Genomic DNA, 17,722 nt, shown 5'->3' on the forward strand with positions numbered 1-17,722 from the left:
GTACAGCCAAAATATACAAGATTCCTATTATAGCATTCTCTTGAAAGAAAGAAAATATTTAATTAAATTTGGACACCTCACATACATGATCACTCTTTAAAATTCAGGACTGATAAGAGCGAGAAGCGAGTTTTTTCCCCTCTGAATACAAAATTTTGTTTCAACAAACATGCATGCCGAACAGCCAGGAAACAGGATACGACCCACTGGCTCGCTCACAGTAATTAACCCTTTTTCCTAAAATTGTTACTGCAATCTTGAACATTACCACATATTACATTACATTACATTACTGGCATTTAGCAGACGCTCTTATCCAGAGCGACGTACAACAAGTGCATTAGTTCAAGGTGCAGAACAGTGCACAACAGTTACAGTACTGTGAAAACGTATTTGCCCCCTTCCTGATTGTCTTTAGACAAAAAATGTAATGTTGGACAAATAAAAAAAAACATTCCCAAAAAAGAATTTGACAGATCTTGATGCTATAAATTGTTTTCAGCCTTTATAATAAGTAAAGGCTACTCTGCTCTTGTCATTTTATCATAACGATGCACTCATTAGACATGGTACCCTGTTATATACTGTGTGAGGTTTAAACATAATACTCTGATGAATAACGAGAATGTTGGTGTGTTCCCTTGTAACAGTCATTGTTCAAATTGTTCCACTTTGTTCATGAATGAATGTAGTTGATTTCCAACGTCCAATTTTCAATGCCGACTTGTTTTAAAAAGTTAAGAAACATAACATTTATTAAAATAAATTATTAATAATGACTGCTTTCTCAGCACCTTCTACTGCTGCAGCCATTATTGTTCAAAGTACACTACCGCTATAGATTATTAGCCAACTTCAGTGAACATACTTGCCAAGCAAAAGGAAGTCTGAATATGTTTATAAGCACTAGCAAACATGTGCCTTGTTGAATGCATGTATAGCAGTTTTAATACACAAAAACTAATACACAAACACAAAAAAGGCAAACGGCGTGGAAAACATCACACAACGAAAATATATGGTTAGCCTTGCAAATTATACTGGCACACCAAAAGGTCTCGTACGTCGGCAGATCTGACCCTCCCCATTAATGAGCCTTTCATCCTGTTTCCCCATCCTGTTTTCTCAAACTAAGCACCATGACAAGTTCACCATGACATCGGACTGAGGGAACTGAGTCATCGCCGCTGTGCGTATGTCAGACCATAGCAACATTTCAAAATATGTCCTGAACAGTCAACACAATTTAACACTAATTCTGACAGTAAGTTCGAGAGAAACGCCATCAGCAGTCTGTTCCTGCTACACCCTCAAGTATGAGCTCAGATAAATATACAATTGTTATGGACAGAAAAAATTAATGCAATACGCTTTACATACATTTCAACATTTTTTCATAAACTTGGACATTTCGAAAATTAAGCCTGAAGAAGTCCATTTTTCTATATGTGATCCATGTCTACTCAGAGATCTTTGTGCATTCGTCATTTCCAACGAACAAAACTTCAGTTACTTCCTCAATATATTTCGCCGGTAAAACCTGTAAGACAAAAATAACCAGAATCCATTACTATCTAATACTGTATTCACACGGCACACATTTTTTGCATTTCTACAGCATGAAAGACTAGCACTGCACTCTTTTGAGTGTGCAGTCTGCGAATATCTTGCTTTGCATTACTTAGGTCTGCACCAAGTACCTGACATACAAAAAGTATGCTGTACACAATTTTTGTGTCACTTTTCATAGAATATGATATTTGATTACCAAAAAGGTGGTACACTGATATAGGCACTGCATGGGACCAATCACAACTCCACTTACCTGGATATAGTCGTCTTTTTCCAGTAGTTGCTTTACCTTCATCGATGGGCTGGGAACAGGAAAGAGCTTTTCCATTTCACTGCAAGGCAGATCACATGAAAGAAGTGAAGTTTAAAATTTTCAATCATTGATGTTTTGTTTAGAAAACTGGTATGTACTTGTTTACTATTTGAATTTTCCACTCACTAATACTCAGCCTGTCATTCTTCAAAAAGGCACTTATACAAATATATACCAGACAGATGATTCACAGATATTTATTAATAGGTACTGTAAGTATCCGGTAATTTATAGAGTTTAAAACCCTATCTAAGTAATGATGCATGCACCCAGGTCATTCATTTTTACTCCTGAAAAATGGGCTGTATTCAATAAATATTTGTCCTGGTATTAATGTGTGTGGTTGCCTTAGGCAAAAACGCCGTGAACAACAGGTGTGCAGCAGCTTCTGGTCTGGTCTTACTTCAGAAAACGATGTCAGCTTGTAATACCACACATGTTGCTTTGGGTGTTCTCGAACTTTGTAGTACAAACTGGCTTGATCTACACTTCATCGATCCAACAGGTGATCAAATAAGCTTTCTAACTATGTATAATATGTCAAATTTTACTTTTGTAATGCCGTTTTACATCCCATCGTATTCGAAAGGTTCGTCTCATTATAGATGCATTACGCATTCTTTGTAGAAGTGACAGCAACATTTTCTCACCCCAACGCTACAGTACACTTCTCCGCTTGTCTGTTGATGTACCCCTCATTACAACAGAAGCTAGTAGGCCTACTACTGGCTACCAATCGATACTTATTCACAGAAGCTGTATTTAAAATGAATAGAATAAGCTTTCTAACTATGTATAATATGTCAAATTTTAATTTTGTAACACCATTTAATATCCCAGCGCATTGGCAACTTTGGTCTCATTAGAGCTGCATTACGCATTCAGTCTGTTGTAGCAGGGAAAGCAACGCTTTCTCACCCCAACGCGTTTGCTAAAGTACACAACTCCACTTGCATGTTGTTGATTCACCCCTTGCTGCTACAGAAGCTAGTAGTACTGGCTACCAGCCGATACTCATTTACAGAAGCTGTATTTAAAACTAAATGAAACTATTTTAACACATATTTCTCGCCTCATTTTCGTTCTTGGAAATTCGGCTCGGCTAACACGTAATAGGCTACTCTGTCTATGAGTTGGTCTCAGAGATAACAGATTAGACTCTGAATTACAGCCCAATTAAATGTTTTTAGTTGTGCGGTAACAATGAGCTGAAATTCACGCAAAACCATAAGTCAATCAAATGAATCTCCCTAGCCCCGTCTTGATTTTTTTAAATGGTGCGATCACGCAGTGTAGACGTAGGGTTTTTCCAAGACCCTCTGAACATGCCAGCTAGCTTTATGATTCGCCGTCACTCGTCACCACATACCGCGAGTAAAACACTGAGATCTCAAGTTTTGATGAAAGGATAATTTATCTCTGAATATATGTGTCGCAATAAACCTTTTGCCGTGATGTTATAGCACGTACACAATACTCTGTCTCTGCTTATACTACAGAAACTGTTCGCTCTGTTCATCACAATGTCGACTTTGCGTTGGCGGCAACCACACTTCACAATTTCTGCAGGAATTGTCTAGTTCACATTAACATACAAGTGTTCAATATATTTTTGTTAGTTGAACTAAAATGTATTTCTTAAATAAAGAAAACACCAACACTTGCATTTCATAGTAAGCCAGAGTTAAGATCACATGTTAATCCATGCCAATATGCAAATTCTTTGCAAGTGTATGCCCGTGTTCAGAACACAGTCACATCAATGTGAGTAAACACACTCACATTGGGGGGGGGGGGGACCGCCAAAGAAAGTAGTCCAGCACTATCGCGAAAAACAATCTACCAAATTAATTTTTTTCTGACTGTGCAAGCCCAAATGCTCTATGGAGCAAGCAAGGTCAAGTGTAACACAGAAACCGATACATCGCACTGACAATCCAGAGAATGTCTTTTTACAAAGTGAAAGTTTACAAATGAGCCAGCACTGTGTCATGTGAAAAATGTGTGAAAGCATCTCCAGGAAATATTTACATGTTCACATGAATTTTGAGATGCTTGGTTAGTCTTGTGTATTTAATTATTTTGCTGCATTTGGGCAGCAGTTGACAAAATGTTCCCGCGGCGTTGCCGTCACGTAGTACCGATGTTTATAACTTTGGAAAGGCATTCCAGTGACACAGCGAGAACATTTTGTGTTGGCTGGGAATGACCACTTACCTCCGACATCTAAAAACCAGGAAAACAGCCAGGAGGAACATGGGAATGCCCAAGGCAATGGCCACAATCACCCGAGGTTCTAACAGCTTCTGAGGGCTAGGCACCTCTGACAAAACGGAGAAAATTATTATCATTATTATTATCATGAAATGCCATTCTAATTGTATCACATGCACCTAATGGTTTTAAGCTAGATTTACTTGAAATTGCATCATCAAATGACAAATTACAATCCTTTCATAATACCAAAGAAAGTACTGTCCTTGAGCACAAAGGATCATTTACCAAGCTTTTCTTCCTCTTTTCAGGGAAAATGACATGCCATTTGTTTCATCATATCATCACCCAGACTAAGAACCCCTGTCAGGCCAATGGCAGGGGAGAATACATAAGGGGGGGTTTGGAAATTCTATGAGGGGAGGGTGGTAAAATGTGACAATACTGTCGCTTTTGCCTTTTGTGACTAATAAATACTATGCAAACAAAAAAAAGAAATTCCTAATGCACCCGAGACACAAGATGTTTGGTTCAACTGTCATATCATTAATGTCCCTTCTAAGACGGACAACTGTCGGCATTATGGGAGATGTATTTCAATTTGTCCATATAATTCCGTCGCATGCCCCATGAACAGCAATACCTAGCACTGTAATTCCTCCCTTAAAAAATGACAAAGTTCACAGATGAAATTGAGGGGCGGGACATCCCACTTGAGGGGGGCGTCTCCCCCCTTTCGCCTGCCAGCGGTGCCAGGCCAGGAAAAAAGTATGACAAATTAGACTATTAAATGCAATGAAACATAAAACAACCTACCTACAGCAGCACTCCAGTCACTCCAGATATTATTCTCCGTGCAAGTTTCTGACTTGGTAACTCTCATTTGCACAAAATAGCTCTTGGATAGGTCTACATTGGGCACAGTGTAGCTTCTGTCCACAGAAAAGTTTCTAGGCTTGAAAAGATGGTTGGTTGAATTAATTGCACTTTTTGCTACCTTACGTACATGGCCATTTTCAACATACACAGAAAGATCAATTGAGGAGTAGCAGAGCTGTACTTATACAGCAGAAATATTAGGAACAGTACATCCAAAGAATATTATGCATATATACACAATATTACCTCATCTTCCTTGTTAATTCTTAACTGATAGCGAAGACACCTGTCACGTATTAATGTTGGGGGGTCCCATTTAATGTGTAGGTTTCCAGATATGACCGACACTGATATATTCTGTGGAGGATTGAATTTCACTGAAAAATATAATGAGCAAATGTATACATGAACTGCTATATAAACTCTGACATATTCAGTAAAGTGATGCCCTGCTGTTAAATGGTGGGATGGATTTTGCCTTGAGATTGGGATTCTTACCGATGTCGTCTGGATCGAAATTTCGAGAATGAATGTACCAGAAGTTCACACAGGAAACATTGATGTGCAAGATTAGAACCTGGTCTTGAATATTCCCATGGTATTGAATATTCCCATGGCAACCAGTGACTCTGCCATCCGTTTTGTCGCAATTGCATATGGTGGTAGGCATGCTCTTTTGCCTGAAGAGAAAAGAATATGGAAACTGACGTGTGGGTTAATGTTACATTGTTTGCAAATGGCCTTACTGTAGAAAAAAAATAGATAGAAACAAAAATTCGAAGAAATCAAAGTGTGAGTGCATACTCTATTTTGACAGAGTATTCCGCATTCTGAGGTTCATTCAGTGCATTCCAGGTGCAGCTCAACTCAGTTGTCAGTAGACAAGTGATGTCCCTCACAAGAAATCCACCTATGCCTGCAAATGAACAAAATGGTATCCTATCACGTTCACTTGTCACAGAAGGAGGGCGCAGCCGCACCCCTGTTCATGATTAGGCTTATGAGGGCCCTGCAGTTCAGTTGCAGTAAAACTGTGTTCTGACTGGAGCCCACTCAACCAACATTATGAGCAGAGCCTGAAAGGCTGAGGGACATAAAAGCATGACAATGAAGCTAGAGGGAAGTTTTAAAAAAAAAATTTTATATTAATCAAATAAGGTCCAATGAAAACAAGCACAACAGCAACACAAATCAGTGTAATATGGTAACATAAAAATTTTATAAATTAACATAATATTAAAGTAACGTGCTAAACATAAAATAATTTTTTTAAAGTATTCCTACCATCTGGAAGTTTAACCCCATCAGAAAATGTTTCAGTTGTAACATGAGTCATGAGTCCTCTTTGGTCCTTCAAGAATATCTTAACATAATACTAAGAGAGAGCACATTTTTAAATAAGAAATGATTTATTAAACATTTACTGCATCAGTTAATATTCGGCTAATATGGTCTACTTTCTAAAACAAGAATGATATGGCAATAGTGTGTATTTTCAGCAATGTATAGAAACTGATATACATATCTCAAACAGCAAGAAGTCTATGATATTAACAGAAAACTAACATTAGAAAACCAAAATAATTATCCATGCTGTGCATAAAATGTCAATAGAGGACATTTTAAGTAGTGTAAAATAAACATGGTTACATTCAAGATCTAATTAATTTAGATATTCCCTTACCTCTTCCTCACCAAAGTCATCAAAATCTGGTGTCATAGTTGTGGTTGTATAATCCTGTGGATTAATGTAACCCAAGTCTTCAGAAATGTTCAATTTTGTGACTGGCTCATGTGTCCCTAAACAACAACAACTTGTCAACGTGAACAATAATGCACATGCTAAAACATCTTACTGCTAGCCTTCTGATCTTTCGTAAAAGTTAGGAGCAGAAACACAATGGAGAAGGTGCCAAATGACATGTTTGTAGGCTGGCTCTGTAATAGCTCATGGGGACTGCTGGCATTATCATTTTAAAAACAAACCGAGTTGGTCACATACCATTCACAAAGTGTTCTTGGTCCGAAGCACTCAGCACAACAGGTGAAAACAGCCAAAGAAGAAGACGTAACTTCATTCTGAACCTTGGACACAAATGACTTGTTTTCGTAAAAATAGTGATATGATTTGTGGTTGTAAATATTAAGCTACAATTAATTCTACATTAAATCATGTATGGGATTTATCCGATTACAGTTATGGCACCCCACTTTTCCTGCAACTCCTGCTTCAAAGTTTCATTTCTTGTTAAGCTAGTAACTAATTCTGGAATTACCAGAAACCCCAGCACCAAAAATGCACTTCTGCTCTATCAACCACCGTATTTTGAGAGAGAGAGAGAGAGAGAGAGAGAGAGAGAGAGAGAGAACAAAAGCAAAGAAGACAAAAAATAAAAAATAAAAACCGTCCCTACTCAGTCACCCAATGCCCTCAGCAAACAGAAGCTCTCCTTCCTCCACTGAGCATACTGCTCCCCTATAGCCCCATACACTCTTAAAAACTTACAGTGTCCTCATGGCCTTGTAGTACCTGAACTCTACCATGTCTCTGGCCTTAATCATGCCCCTGACCATAGCTACCGTATCTTGTGCATCCCCCCGATCAACTATGGCTTTACGGCTCAGGTAAATTGCCATTTTTGCCTGCCCCAAAATAAAGTTAATGAGCTGAGACCTCTGTCTGCAACCGTATCTCCACCAAAGTTTGGAGATCCTCTATTTCGCTCACCAGTGCCTTCATAGACTGGGTGGTGTCTCTTGTGACATTTAGAGTGTATTGCAGACACAACTGTTTAATCCGTATTTTACCACAGTCCCACCATTGTTGCAAAGAGTTGAAAGTATGTCTTCGCTTCTTCCATGTACCCCAAAAAAATTCAAAAACCTCCCTGAAATTAGAGTTGTGTAGGAGTGTATTGTTAAAATGCTAGTAAGCACTCCGAGGCTTAAAAGATTGGATGGAAAGAGTCCCTGTCACTAAGCTGTGATCAGAAAAACCCACAGGGGCTATAAAACAATGTTTTACTGCACTAGCTTGATACTCATGTGGATGTGGTTCTGTATGATTCCTATCCAATGTCCTCTCCTGCGCTGTACAATTAAAATCTCCAGCAACATACAACAAGTCATCAGTGTTACATTTAGCTATTATTTCATTCAGAAAAATCACCCTCTCTGGTCCATATGGTGGGGCATACACATTAATAAAGGCCATGTTGAAGTGATCATAACTTTGCAACCACCTCCTCTACAACATGAGAGTGGCGAGAAAGACCTTGAAAACAAAACGGCCACCCCTGAGCTATTTGAGCACTGAAAAACCTCACCCTCCCACTCCTTCCTCCAGTCAGCCTCATTACCAGTATCACTGTGTGTCTCTTGCGCAAAGGTAACATCAATGTGTTTTTGGTTTAATAACTGGAAAAAAATTCCCCTCTTTCTACCATCCCTCGCCCCATTCAGGTTAAGTGTTGCTATCTTAGCCTCAGCCATGTATGGAAGAGTGATAAAGAACACATAAAACAGCACTGAACAGAGAAAAGGGGGAGTTTCCCTATGCCTGAGAATCATCATTTAGCTTGATTTGTTCCTTTGCCTTTTGCAAAAACTTTAATACTCTGTAAACCTCAGGACTGGGAAAAGCTGCCTGCCGTTTGATGCTCATGTGAGCCTTTACAGATCTGATCAAATAGCCTCAGATCTGGAAAATGTTCATTAATCTGAATGTTCTTTTGATTCTTAGTTGTTTTCAGAAAATTCATAATCTGTTCAATCGTGTAGCCACCTGTAGGCTGCTCAAGCCCACTAGCTGTAGAGGAGTCTGAAAAATACTCGTCCTCACTAGAGTCTACAACACTAGAAGTGAGATCCTGTCTCTCCGCTCTCTCGGACCGGGGACTGAAAACCGCCGGAAAGTTTCTTAATCGGGGTAACTATTTTACCGTGACGTGACAACGCTTGCCTTAACATTTCATTGGTAACCATAGACGGCATATTTGACAAAGTAATCCTTCTCGCCGGGCTGACGAGAGGAAGCACCACGGTAAAAGTTTCCTTAACAACAATTCCATGTTCAACTACGGCATTAACTTTGTCAATGCTGTCGAGAAACACCACGATTTCTTTATTAATTCTAGACGCGAACTTAATACACTCGTGTCCAATCACCTCCGCTATCGCTAATATGCACTCTTCTACCGAGCACCTCACACTCGGGGCGGGTTTAATGCCATTTCGCCGAGTGAGCCGCTCACAAACCTAGGGATGCTGGCATACGGACAAGCAAAGCTGGTTGACTTCTTTAAAAAAGCGTTGCCTACCTACTAGTAAACAGTGCTTAGGAACAGTATAACAGAGAGAAAAAACAGTAGCCTACAAGTCCTGAAAGACCCTCGCCGGTGCGAAATAAAGGAAAGTTTGGAAAACTCACCGAAAAAAAAGCACGAACAACCGCAAACAAAACAATGAAGTTGTATTAAAATCGATGTAGCCTTCCTATTTCAAATTACATTCATAAATAGATCAGGTTATCATTCCTTACAGGACAAAACCAACAAAAAAATGTCAGTGTTTAAACTGATAATAAAAATACAATCAGAGTAGTTGCGCGAAGCTAATTCCGCGAGAGCGTACCTTTCTGTGTGGACTATTCGTTGGGGTTCCATTACCGTAGCCTTCAGATCCCGTTTCTAAAACGGCGTGTGAGGTCAAACGAAGTGAAAACAAGCGCTGGCTATTCACTGTATACAGATGGGGAGTTAACAAACGTGTGGTCACTGACAGGAATATGGTCATGCGGCCGGAAACTGAAAACAAGTGTTCGCTCTGATAAGATTGTCGAAATGTTTCTATCAATGACTCGAAACATTTTACTGCAGCCTATTCAAATACACTCTGTGTTTTGAGTCCGTTTGAATTTTTGAAAATGCATTGAAAAACGATTAAATGTTTAAATACAACTTAATGAAGAAGACAGAGATTAATCATTTCGGAATCCCCCAGAAGGTTCTGATAAAGAGGAAATAGCTCTGTGTGGAAAACACGGCCGGCGTCAGCTACGGGCAGCGAAACGGGCGTCTTGCCCACCCGATCAAAGTTAAGAAAAAAAAATTAAAAACATTTTTTTTGTTCAGCCAATGGAAAAATAGCACAGAAAATACCAGTACCGTTCCTAACTTCTGATTGGGTGGGCAGCCACGGATTGAAACAGCTAGTTTCTCTGATGCAGTGTACTGCCAGTTGATTTAATTAGCAGTACTAAAGAGCATATTGCAGGTTGGACACCCCAGTGAATCAATGTGTAGGAAAATGATGCAGGGACTAGATGTTCATAAAAATATACTTATATGTACACACTAGTGACTTCTGGAGTCGTTTTTTTGTGAGAGAATTTTACTTCGGCATCTAAAAAACGCCAACCCGGAAGTGACGTAACAGAAGGGAGAGCGGTCAAGTTGAACAAGAAGAATTACCAATAAAAAAAGTAATAATAAAAAAAAAACAATAGGAAGAATGGATCTCAACGCTAGTTTTGACACAAGAGGTTGTAAATGTTTATGCAAACGCATATGACCATTACCATTATGAGCTTGCTAGGCGTCCAAGAGACCAGGCACAGACCAGGGTTACAAGGAATAACGGTCAGAGGAGAGAAATTGAGTTGGTGTGAGGAGAACCAGTGGAGAACTGGGCAGGTGTCTTGGTGAGTGATCAGCGTTAGCTTATAGATATATTCACATTATATAATACAACTAACCTATTTAAAGACACTCAATTTCAAAAATAACGTATGTAACCTAAATATTTTGAGCAGTAATACTTACATAGCAATATAACATTTTATCTGTGTTCAGTAGATAGAGACAGAGACAGTATCAATGACACAATCCTATCCGCTTCTGTTTCGCTCCAGAAAACGATGTCTGTCAGCTAGGCTATCAGCAAACAAATGGCTTAGCTATGCCCAGATGTCCTCAATAATAATAATAGTATTTTCCAAGAAATTAGGAAAAATCTTTGACAACGTTTCGTTAGGTGCAGCGTCTTTTAATGCTACCCCAGAGTGTGCGTAAGTGAATGCCATGATGAGAAAATATTTGGTTAAGCTGACCTATAAAACGCTAATCCAAAAGCGAAAATAGACATGTTATACATCGTTAGAAAGCTTATACTCTCACCTACTGAATAAATGAATTGTCAATCAAGCCAGACCGTACTAAAAAGGGTGACAACACCTTAATCAACACGTGTGGTATTACGCACAGCTATTTTGGAAGGCACCCAGGCGTCACAAATACGCGTATATTTCACAAACGGATTGTCCAAGACAATATATGACCACTCAGTCTCAAAAGCGACATGTCTACGCGTAAAACCAATGGTAAGGTTGTATGTTTATTCAATATTTAGTCACAGATATTGACTGTAGAATGAACAAGTATCTATGGGCGTTAGCTAACGATATTAACGCTGTGTTCACATCACAACATTGTACATTACATTACATTACATTACAGGCATTTAGCAGACGCTCTTATCCAGAGCGACGTACAACAAGTGCATTAGTTCAAGGTGCAGAGGTGCAAAAGAAACATACTAGAGTTAAGTAAAGATCGTAGTGCCAGAAGTGGCCACATAGATCAGGACTCCAACCCTGTAGAGTAACCTGTTCAGCAAACAAACAAACAATCCTGCCAAGTACAAACTAGCACTGAAATCACATTTGCCTAATCAGAATCAGACAAAAACAATCCTGCCAAATAAAAACTAACGTGATCGTATTAGCCTAGAGGTGCAGCCTGAAGAGATGAGTCTTTAGTCTGCGTTTGAAGGTAGTCAGATTCTCTGCTGTTCTGACCGTCACAGGGAGGTCATTCCACCAGCGAGGGGCCAGGACAGACAGCAGACGGGAGCGGGAAGTACAGACACGAAGAGGGGGAGGTGCCAAGCGTCCAGAGGTGGCAGAACGGAGAAGTCTGGCTGGTGTGTAGGGTCTGATGATCCTCTGGATGTAGCCTGGTGCTGACCCCTTAGCTGCCTGGTATGCAAGCACCAAGGTTTAAATTTGATGCGAGCCATAACAGGTAGCCAGTGGAGGTCAGTGAGCAGGGGGGTGACATGGGAATGTCTGGGGAGGTTGTAGACCAGACGCGCTGCAGCATTCTGGATGAGCTGCAAGGGTCCGATGGCGGATGCCGGCAGACCAGCCAGCAGCGAGTTGCAGTAGTCCAGGCGGGACAGGACCATCGCTTGAACCAGGAGCTGGGTTGCGTAGGTGGTGAGGAAGGGGCGGATTCTCCGGATGTTGCACAGGAAGAACCTGCACGTTCGACTCACCGCCGTGATGTTCTGGGAGAGGGACAGTCTGTTGTCCATCACCACTCCAAGGTTTTTTGCGGTGGGTGATGATGACACCACGGTGTCCCCTAGGGAAGTGGAAAAGTCAAGGAGGTTAGAGGATGGAGCAGGGATGAAGATCATCTCTGTCTTACCTGGGTTCAGCTTAAGATGATGGTTATCCATCCAGCTTTGGATGTCCCTCAGGCAAGCAGAGATGCAAGCGGAGACCTGTGTGTCAGAGGGGGGGAAGGAGAGAAAGAGTTGGGTGTCATCGGCATAACAATGATAGGACAACCCATGGGCAGAGATTACAGGACCAAGAGATTGGGTGTACAGGGAGAATAGGAGGGGACCAAGGACTGAGCCCTGGGGAACTCCTGTGGCAGTCGATCCAGTCTAGTGCTGTGCCACAGATCCCCATAGCTGCCAGGGAGGACAGGAGGATGGGGTGGTTGACTGTGTCGAAGGCAGCAGAAAGGTCTAGGAGGATCAGGACAGATGAATGGGAGGCTGCTTGTGCGGCGTGAAGCGCACTGACCGAGAGGAGTGCGGTCTCTGTACAAGTGGCCAGGTCTGAAGCCGGACTGGTGGGGGTCTAGGAGGTTCTTCAATAAGAGAAAAGAGGAGAGTTTGTTAGAAGCAGCTCGTTCAATTGTTTTGGATAAGAAAGGGAGAAGGGAAACAGGACGGTAGTTCTAGATGACAGAGGGATCCAGAGTGGGCTTTTTCAGCAGTGGGGTGATGTGGGCCAGCTTGAAAGAAGAGGGGAAACATCCAGAGGACAAGGAGGAGTTCACAAGGGAGGTGACAAATGGGAGGATGTCAGGTGTGATAGTCTGGAGGAGAGAGGAAGGGATGGGGTCAAGAGCACTGGTGGTAGGGCGGTGGGAGAGTAGGAGCTGGGAAACATTAGAGTCAGTGAGGGGAGAGAAAGTGGAGAAACAAGGGGAGGGAACAGAGACGGGGAGTGGGGAAGGGTGGCGGTGGACGTGAAGTAGCTGCAGATGTCTGCAATCTTCTCATCGAAGAAAACTGCGAAGTCATCTGCAGCGAGGGAGGACTGAGGTGGGGAAGGAGGAGTGCTGAGGAGAGAAGAGAAAATGGAGAACAGTTGATGAGGGTTAGAGGCAGATTTATGAATTTTTGTTTGATAATAATTAATTTTAGCAGAGGTTACAGAGGTAGAAAATGTAGCTAGCATAGACTGGTAGGCAGACAGGTCGGATTGAGCCATGGATTTCCTCCACTTCCTCTCCGCTGCAAGTAGGCTGGCCCGGTTGGTTCGGAGGGGGTCAGACATCCACGGACTGGGAGGGGACGAGCGTGCCGGCCTGGAGACTAGAGGACAGAGACAGTCAAGTGCTGAGGAAAGCGAGGAAGACAGAGCGGAGGATGCAGAGTCAGTGGGAAGGTTGGAGAAGGATTCAAGAGTGGGGAGTGAAGCAGTGACACTAGAAGCGAGAGGTGCAGAGGGGTCACTGTGGGATCGGAGGAAGAGCAATTCCTCAGGATGACCAGGTCTAGGAGGTTGCCAGCTTTGTGTGTTGGTGGGGAGTGCATCAGGGAGTGATCGAATGAGTGGAGTAGGGGCAGGAAGGCTGCGGAGTGGGAGGCATCAAGGTGGATGTTGAAGTCTCCCAGGAGGATCAGTGGGGTGCCATCCTCTGGGAAGGAGCTCAGCAGGGTGTCGAGCTCATCGAGGAAGCTTCCCAGGGGCCCTGGAGGGCGATAGATAACCACAATATACAAGTTAACAGGATAGGTGATTGAGACAGAGTGGTATTCAAAGGTAGAGATGGAGAGGTGAGAGAGGGGGAGAACAGAGAATTTCCAAGAGGGAGAGATCAGCAAACCTGTGCCCCCACCACGGCCAGATGGGCGGGGGGTGTGAGAGAAGGAGAAGGAGGAGGAGAGGGCTGCAGGGGTTGCAGTGTTGCCTGGTGTGATCCAGGTCTCAGTGAGGGCAAGGAAATGTAAAGAGAGGAGGGACGCGTAGGCTGAAATGAAGTCAGCCTTCCACGTAGCAGACTGGCAGTTCCATAGCCCTCCTGCGACTGTGAAGTTGTCACAGAGGGTCAATGAGGGATAGCGAAGGTTGGAGAGGTTCCGTCGCCTCGCCTGCGGAAGCGAGTTCTGTAGGGGAGAGAACAGGTTGGGATGGGGTTGACACATAGCATAGCAGTGAGGACAGGGAGTAGTGATAGGAAGGGTGATGGCAGAAGGATAGAGATGCAATAACACTAACTGGGAGGGAGCGACGCTAGCGTCGCTCCAAGCCAGACTACAAGCCCTAATTACCAAATGAATAGCAGCTGATGACTGAGCAATTACCCCACAAGCCAAGCAGCTAACCAGCTCCACACAATACCTGCCTAATGCAGTCAGAGCAAATGAGACTAATAAGATACTACACAACCAAACACCAAAACTTATGCTGGGCAAACTACAAAACAGGTAGAAGTCTAATCTAGCTACACTATTGGCAAAAAACGGAGTCGGAGGTGGACGGAGGGGACGGAGTGTAGCACAGTGGGTAAGGAACTGGGCTTGTAACCGAAAGGTCGCAGGTTCGATTCCCGGGTAGGACACTGCCGTTGTACCCTTGAGCAAGGTACTTACGAAATTGCTTCAGTATATATTCAGCTGTATAAATGGTTACTATGTAAAAACGTTGTGTAAGTCGCTCTGGATAAGAGCGTCTGCTAAATGCCTGTAATGTAATGTAAAAAACAGATACTGAGCCCGCTCTAGGAGAACTTCTGCGGGTCCTGCACAGCTGAGTCCAATTGCACTTTTTTTGTAAAGTTTGCTATCATGTATCAGGCTATAACAAAACTAGTATTGGTTGTCTAATACCGGCAGAAGTATTTTGTAACAAATACAGTAGTGAAGTCCCTTCACTTGCACAAAAACGCACCCAGGCACGAAAGCTAATGTGCTCGATGCCCTGACAGGCTGGAACTGCACAAACACAATAATTTACCATGATGATACATGGTGAAATGCAATATAAAACTACTGAAAAAAAAACCAACTCACTATATCACGATCGCTAAGATTCACTACTACTGCACATTGGGCTAATATGACGCAATGTTGAGAAAAAAAGGCATTTTTAGGAGCTTTGCTCAAAACCGCCACTAGTTCCTCTGAATGTGCGCCCTTATGTCTTGTAAAAATTATTCAAGCCTGCATTCACTTTTCAAATGGTCATTTACAGACAAGGTTAAGTATACATTTCGTAAAAAAATAACCTGCAAGATGGTCTTTAATGTGACGAGAAGTGCTATATCAATTTAATGCATAACACGCCCACGTCCGCCAGCACCCCCCCTCCACCGGACAGCATCCAACAGCACCCTGTCCCCCCGTCCCCCCGTCAAGCGCACTGGGTGACACCAATCCTAGTGACGAAACTGCGCCCAAGTTGCCCAACTATTATTTCTACCTGCCCACCCTAATACAGCATCCTAAAACCGGCCCTGGTGGAAAATACATTTCTTCTTTATGATTATTATAACTGTGTTAGACTGGAGTATCAGAGTTCTGACTCTGTGTATGTGTGGCAAGGGCTTCAGATCCTTAGGCTACTGGATATAGCCTAAGGACGGAGTGTGGACGGAGTGTGGCACAGTGGGTAAGGAACTGCGCTTGTAACCGAAAGGTCGCAGGTTCGAATCCCGGGTAAGGACACTGCCGTTGTACCCTTGAGCAAGGTACTTAACCTGCATTGCTTCGGTATATATCCAGCTGTATAAATGGATACAATGTAAAGTGCTAAGTAAAAAAGTTGTGTAAGTCGCTCTGGATAAGAGCGTCTGCTAAATGCCTGTAATGTAATGCAATATAAACTGAAAATAAATAAATACGTAAATAAACAGGGCAGCCACCACTGATGCCACACTGCCAAATGATCTGAACACATTTTAAGCCCACTTTCAGATGAACCATCATGAAACTCCAATGAAAACTTTCAAGTCAGATTTGCATTTGAGGTCTCTGAGGCTGATGCAAGAAGGATCTTTGAGAGGGTGAGAGAACGAGAGAGAGAGAGAGAGAGAGAATGCCTGATGGCATTCCCTACTGTGCTGTTAAAGCATGTGTAGCTCCTGTGAGACAGACTGGTAATGTCACACGTCAAATCTGTAATCCCCTTGGACCTATATCAGTTTGCTTCATACACAAACAGGTCTATTACAGATGCCATTCCATACATGTTGACCATGGGATACCTATGTTTGAATGCTATATTGATTACAGCTCAGCATTTATTGAGATAACAGCAATTGCAGCATTAAATTTGCAAATGATTGAACAGTGATAGGGGAATATAGAACAACAATGAGTCTATTTACAGAAAGGAAGTGGCTAGTCTCACTGAGTGGTGCACTGACAATAATCTTGATCTAAATGTCACAAAGACCATCAGAATCAGAATTGATGGGGCTAATGTTGAGATAGTTCAGATCTCCAGTGTTGATAAATATATCTATATACTAGTATATATAGTATAGTATATACTTTATATACTATAGCACATATTCCAGTGACAACTGCACAAAGCGCTTTACAATGAATGCCTCTCAGTCACCCATTCACACACACATGCAAGGTGCCAACCAGCTCGTTGGGAGCAACTGGGTTTAGGTGTCTAATTTACTAAAAATAATTTAAAATAATCACTGAATTATTTAGGGTTACTGTACACTTCAGACACTTATGGACCAACGTAACCATATAGTTTTATTTTAAATAGTTCAAATTTCACTAATGATTATACAATATATACCGCTGGCACCGAAGCATGCTCAGTGACAAATTCTACAACCTCCAGTATCCCCCAAAAAACAGTCTCACACACACACACACACACACACAAACACACACTAATTTGAAGATAGGGAGGCATATGTTACTACATACAGTCCTGCAGCTTTGCTGGAGAAATAAAGCCTTCCCTTATGTTGCTGTTTCACCCTGTGTGTTCTTTCCCAACACCACCCTCAAGTGGAAACTTGGGTCCATTTCTCTCTGCTCATTTCCTTCTACCAGTAAAGCATGTGGCAGGTTCAAGCACATTTAGTGCACATTTGTCACTGCCACTGGCCGATGTTGGTGGCCACAAATCTAATGGCCTACTTGCATTTTTTCATTGGCATTACAGTGGCCTGACCCAATCCCAAAATCATTTTCCATTTTGTTTTGTAGCTCTTTCAGATAACTGTTGTATGTAATGTTATTTATATCACTTCTATCTGCGTGCTTTTTAAATATATTTTTCATTGTAGAGTTTTGTTTTACAAAAACACAAAAGAAAAATACAATAATAATATCAGTAGATGCCTTCAGAATGTCATGTACAATTGCACTTGTTAGTAGTGTGAAGTATGCTTACACTGTGTAGAT

The 17,722-nt window shown here is 41.9% G+C and overlaps 1 protein-coding gene and 1 long non-coding RNA gene across 4 annotated transcripts; both read right to left on the bottom strand.

The window, feature by feature from the left end:
- Positions 1-882: 882 nt before the first annotated feature.
- On the bottom strand, positions 883-10,015 carry LOC135241320 (interleukin-5 receptor subunit alpha-like). 3 transcript variants are annotated; one of them, XM_064311579.1, is made up of 11 exons: positions 9,611-10,013; positions 6,981-7,063; positions 6,663-6,778; positions 6,263-6,353; positions 5,783-5,894; positions 5,477-5,658; positions 5,225-5,355; positions 4,916-5,054; positions 4,103-4,208; positions 1,826-1,904; positions 883-1,540 (listed from the first exon to the last, which is right to left on the bottom strand). In XM_064311579.1, exons 1-11 carry the CDS (start codon positions 9,640-9,642, stop codon positions 1,460-1,462), a joined length of 1,152 nt encoding a protein of 383 aa, XP_064167649.1. In that variant the 5' UTR covers positions 9,643-10,013; the 3' UTR covers positions 883-1,459. The 3 variants fall into 3 exon arrangements, with proteins under 3 accessions (XP_064167649.1, XP_064167650.1, XP_064167651.1); XM_064311580.1 differs by lacking the exon at positions 9,611-10,013 and adding an exon at positions 9,408-9,586; XM_064311581.1 differs by lacking the exons at positions 6,263-6,353; positions 6,663-6,778 and having other exon boundaries at positions 9,611-10,015.
- A 1,343-nt stretch (positions 10,016-11,358) lies between these two features.
- LOC135241322 (uncharacterized) lies at positions 11,359-14,746 on the bottom strand. Its single transcript, XR_010325969.1, has 2 exons — positions 14,170-14,746; positions 11,359-14,034 (listed from the first exon to the last, which is right to left on the bottom strand). It is a non-coding gene; the product is annotated as an uncharacterized LOC135241322 (long non-coding RNA).
- Positions 14,747-17,722: the final 2,976 nt, after the last annotated feature.

The sequence above is a fragment of the Anguilla rostrata genome, chromosome 15 (assembly GCF_018555375.3).
Source record: "Anguilla rostrata isolate EN2019 chromosome 15, ASM1855537v3, whole genome shotgun sequence".
NCBI lineage: Eukaryota > Metazoa > Chordata > Actinopteri > Anguilliformes > Anguillidae > Anguilla > Anguilla rostrata.

Coding starts and splice junctions, on each gene's coding strand:
- LOC135241320 (XM_064311579.1), bottom strand. CDS start 9,642: ATGGAACCCCAACGAATAGTCCACACAGAAAG. Junction 5,356..5,476: donor TTTCGATCCAGACGACATCG/GTAAGAATCCCA, acceptor TATATTTTTCAG/TGAAATTCAATCCTCCACAG. Junction 1,541..1,825: donor AAAAAGACGACTATATCCAG/GTAAGTGGAGTT, acceptor TTTGTCTTACAG/GTTTTACCGGCGAAATATAT.